This window comes from Macrosteles quadrilineatus, unplaced genomic scaffold (genome assembly GCF_028750875.1).
Source record: "Macrosteles quadrilineatus isolate MER2022 unplaced genomic scaffold, UCM_ALF_1.0 Scaffold_9__3_contigs__length_116548681, whole genome shotgun sequence".
NCBI classification, from domain to species: Eukaryota; Metazoa; Arthropoda; class Insecta; order Hemiptera; family Cicadellidae; genus Macrosteles; species Macrosteles quadrilineatus.
In genome coordinates this window covers 13,796,973-13,800,524 of record NW_026542602.1, presented here as the reverse complement: position 1 = coordinate 13,800,524, position 3,552 = coordinate 13,796,973, and the positions used below count along the sequence as shown (strand labels likewise).

At 40.9% G+C, this 3,552-nt stretch overlaps 1 protein-coding gene across 1 annotated transcript; it reads left to right on the top strand.

The window, feature by feature from the left end:
- Positions 1 to 578: 578 nt before the first annotated feature.
- On the top strand, positions 579 to 3,086 carry LOC129003253 (uncharacterized). Its single transcript, XM_054431547.1, has 2 exons — positions 579 to 832; positions 1,925 to 3,086. The coding sequence occupies exons 1-2, from the start codon at positions 579 to 581 to the stop codon at positions 3,084 to 3,086; spliced, it is 1,416 nt and encodes a 471-aa protein (XP_054287522.1).
- Positions 3,087 to 3,552: the final 466 nt, after the last annotated feature.

Below are 3,552 nucleotides of genomic sequence, written 5' to 3'. Positions count from 1 at the left end.
AGCAGAAGACTTAAACCTTTTACTTTTTCCGATGTATTACGACAAGCAAGGACGGCTGTGCGGGGATCAGGAATGCATCTTGTTGGCAGAGGTGGAATATTAAACAGAGGGAGTAGAAAACACATAACAAAGGCAGCATCATCAGCGTTGAACGCCATCAGATCTATGAAGAGAGGGAGGCGTAGTGCGTTCAGTCATTTACGACGTAGATCACGGATTCTATCACTTCCCAAGTCAGGAGGTGTGCTACCATTGCTGCCAATCTTTGCAGGGCTTAGTGCATTGGGAAGTCTGACAGGTGGGGCTGCTGGTGTGGCCAAAGCAGTGCTTGAAGCTAGAGATGCCAAGAAACGGCTGAGCGAGATGCAAAGACATAACGAAACTATGGAGGCAGTAGCTTTGCGCCATGGCAAGGGCCTGTACTTTAGACCATATAAGAAAGGACTTGGTATTTACATGGCACCTTATCAGAAGCAGCCAAAAAACTTATAGATATTTTGCCCAGAAGGGCAATGTATGATTTTGAGTTAACACGTTGGGCCAGGAAGCTTAAAATCCCCCATTTTAGAGGAGTGTTTATGCGTGACAACCTTCCTAAAAGACCATGGAGGAACGAGTCTGCAATAGTCAACTTGGACAATACCAATGGTAGTGGTACTCATTGGGTATGCTACAAGAAGAGTGGAGACTACGTGAGGTACTTTGACAGCTACGGGGACTTAATACCTCCACTGGAACTTCAGAAGTATTTAAATGGGAAATACGTATCTTACAACCGAACCGCTTATCAGGATGTCAACACTCACTCTGAGATCTGTGGGCATCTGTGTTTGTATTTTTTAACCTCAATTTAAATGATACAGTATACACATATATATATATTTGTTGTTATCATTTCCACCCTTTAGTCATGTCTCAGACGTTCATGCTTTCAGGTAGAACTTCTACTCTTTCAGTAGACTACTTTCCTCCCATCGAACTTGAAGGTGGTTATGATTATGAAGTTGGTTTGCTTAGCTTCGAGTCTTATAACTCCATACCAAATGTCGACGAAACAAACAACCAGTTTCATTTTGATAATGGAAAGATTATTAAAATACCTACTGGTACATATGAAGTAATGGATATTGAACGTTTCATACAGGATAAGCTAAAGATGTTGGCTACACAGGAAAAGAAGTACTTTTTTCGCTTGGGAACAAACAACAATACATTGCAAACTACTCTGAAATGTAACGCTCAGGTGGATTTCTCTCAACCCAACTCTATTGGCAGCCTCCTGGGTTTCGATTCTGAGGTCATAGGACCTGGAAATGAGCACTACTCGAAGAATGTTGTGGATATTTTTAAGACAAACACGATTAGAGTTGAATGCAGCATAGCGGGCGGGTCTTTCGTTAATAATAAGCAAAGTCATACAATCCATCAGTTTTTCCCAGCAGTACCACCAGGATATAAGCTTGTTGAAATACCCAGTACAATCATTTACCTTCCATTCACCACGAGGGCAATAAGTAACATAACACTACGGATTGTAGACCAGGACGATAGGTTGGTTAATTTTAGAGGAGAACGTATTACAGTGTGTTTACACTTGAGGAAGGTCCCTAGTTGAACAGTTAGTAGGAGATGGGTTACTTATATTTTTCAAACTGTTTATCAAGACCAAGAATATCAAAGGGTCATATAGACAGAGTCAAGAAAACCCATAACTCCGACGACTATTTATTGGGTGCACACTCAACAGTACCAAGCAGTGTTTGTTTGTCACCCAAGCGACTAACACACACAAACCGAAGGTTTTTACGCTCCTTGGGCTATAAAATACTTCAATAATGGATGTACTGGATATTTTTAGTAGTGTCCCATTTGATGACACTATTTCTCACATGGAATTTCACACTCATTTCCCTTACTCTTCTAGCACACTAGACAACAATGACGAGATAAGAATACCAATTCAACAACAAGATATATGCATTGTGCCTTCTATGAGTTATTTGTATGTTGAGGGAAAGCTATTGAAGTCAGACAATACAGCAACTACAAAAACAAAGTTCACTCCAAACGCATTTGCATTTTTGTTTGACGAGATACGGTATGAAATAAATGGAGTTGAAATAGATCGCATTAGGAACCCAGGTATAACTTCTACAATGAAAGGATTTGCTTCTATTGGAGAGAACTCTTTAAGAAGTTTAGGGAACTCTGGCTGGCCAACCGAGGTGAATAAGTTGTCTTCCACTTTGGAAAGTCATGTGACTGACACTGATGGAAATTTTAGTTTTTGCATACCGCTAAGTAGGCTTCTGGGGTTCGCAGAAGATTATAGAAAGGTTATTGTCAACTGCCGTCATGAGCTTGTTCTACTGAGGTCGGCCGGGGACAAAAATGCAGTTTTGTGGACCTCAAGTGGTGCTACTGACACAACTCCTGAAGATATTAAAGTTAAACTAGAGAAACTATGCTGGAGGGTTCCCTACGTTTCTTTGAGTGATAGACAAAGAATTGCATTGCTTAGACATTTGGAAAGGGGAACGAGTGTTCCTGTAGAGTATCGAAGCTGGGAACTCTATGAGTATCCCTCTTTGCCACAATCAAACAAGCAATCTTGGTCAGTAAAGACGGCATCACAGCTAGAGAAGCCAAGATACGTCATAGTGGCTTTCCAGGAGAATCGCAAAAACAACATGAAAAAGTCTGCCGCATGCTTTGATCACTGCAAGATATCAAACATAAAACTTCATTTAAACTCTATTAACTATCCTTATGATGATTTAAAACTAGACATTGCAAAGAACCACTACGCTATACTCTACGACATGTATACCCGTTTTCAGGAGTCGTATTACAATGTTCCATCACAACCACTTTTGGACGTTAAAAATTTCATTTCTTATGCACCACTAATCGTAATTGACTGTTCTAAGCAAAACGAATCCCTTAGGTCAGCCCCTGTTGATATTCGTTTAGAATTTGAGGCCAGCGAAGCTTTCCCTCCAGGGACTGCTGCTTATTGTTTGATAATTCACGACAAGTCATTCAGCTATGAGCCAGCCACTAACCTGGTTCATCGGATAATGTGATTCATGCAGAAAGTGTTGGAATTTGGGGTGGGGATAGGCTATAAAGCCCGCTCTTGTCGGTTTGGTTTCTCAGTCTCAACTTGAATTTCGTTGGAGTTAGAACTTTCAGTCATGATTAAACAGGCCATCATAGATTTTAGTGCTTTTATCGGAGAGGATAAGACAGTGGTTATCAAGGAATTGAGCATATTGGACTTGGATTCAAGATGTGTACAACATTGGATTTTCTCACCACCTAAGGATGGATCCAGATCTACTTTTCCAAGCACACAACATGATTGCGGAGGGTGGCACAGTTCACAGTTTGACAATCATAACAGGTGGTTGAGTAAACACTATCACGGCCTCGGATTCGGAACAGGAAACGTTGAATATAGCTCTCTCACGTCATCTCTGAGAGACATTTGCTGCAATGTAAACCTATTGTATGCTGCTTCAACTGAAAAGGCAAAGGTTTTGGAAAAGT

Coding starts and splice junctions, on each gene's coding strand:
- LOC129003253 (XM_054431547.1), top strand. CDS start 579: ATGCGTGACAACCTTCCTAAAAGACCATGGAGGAACGAGTCTGCAATA. Junction 833..1,924: donor ATCTGTGGGCATCTGTGTTT/GTATTTTTTAAC, acceptor TTACTCTTCTAG/CACACTAGACAACAATGACG.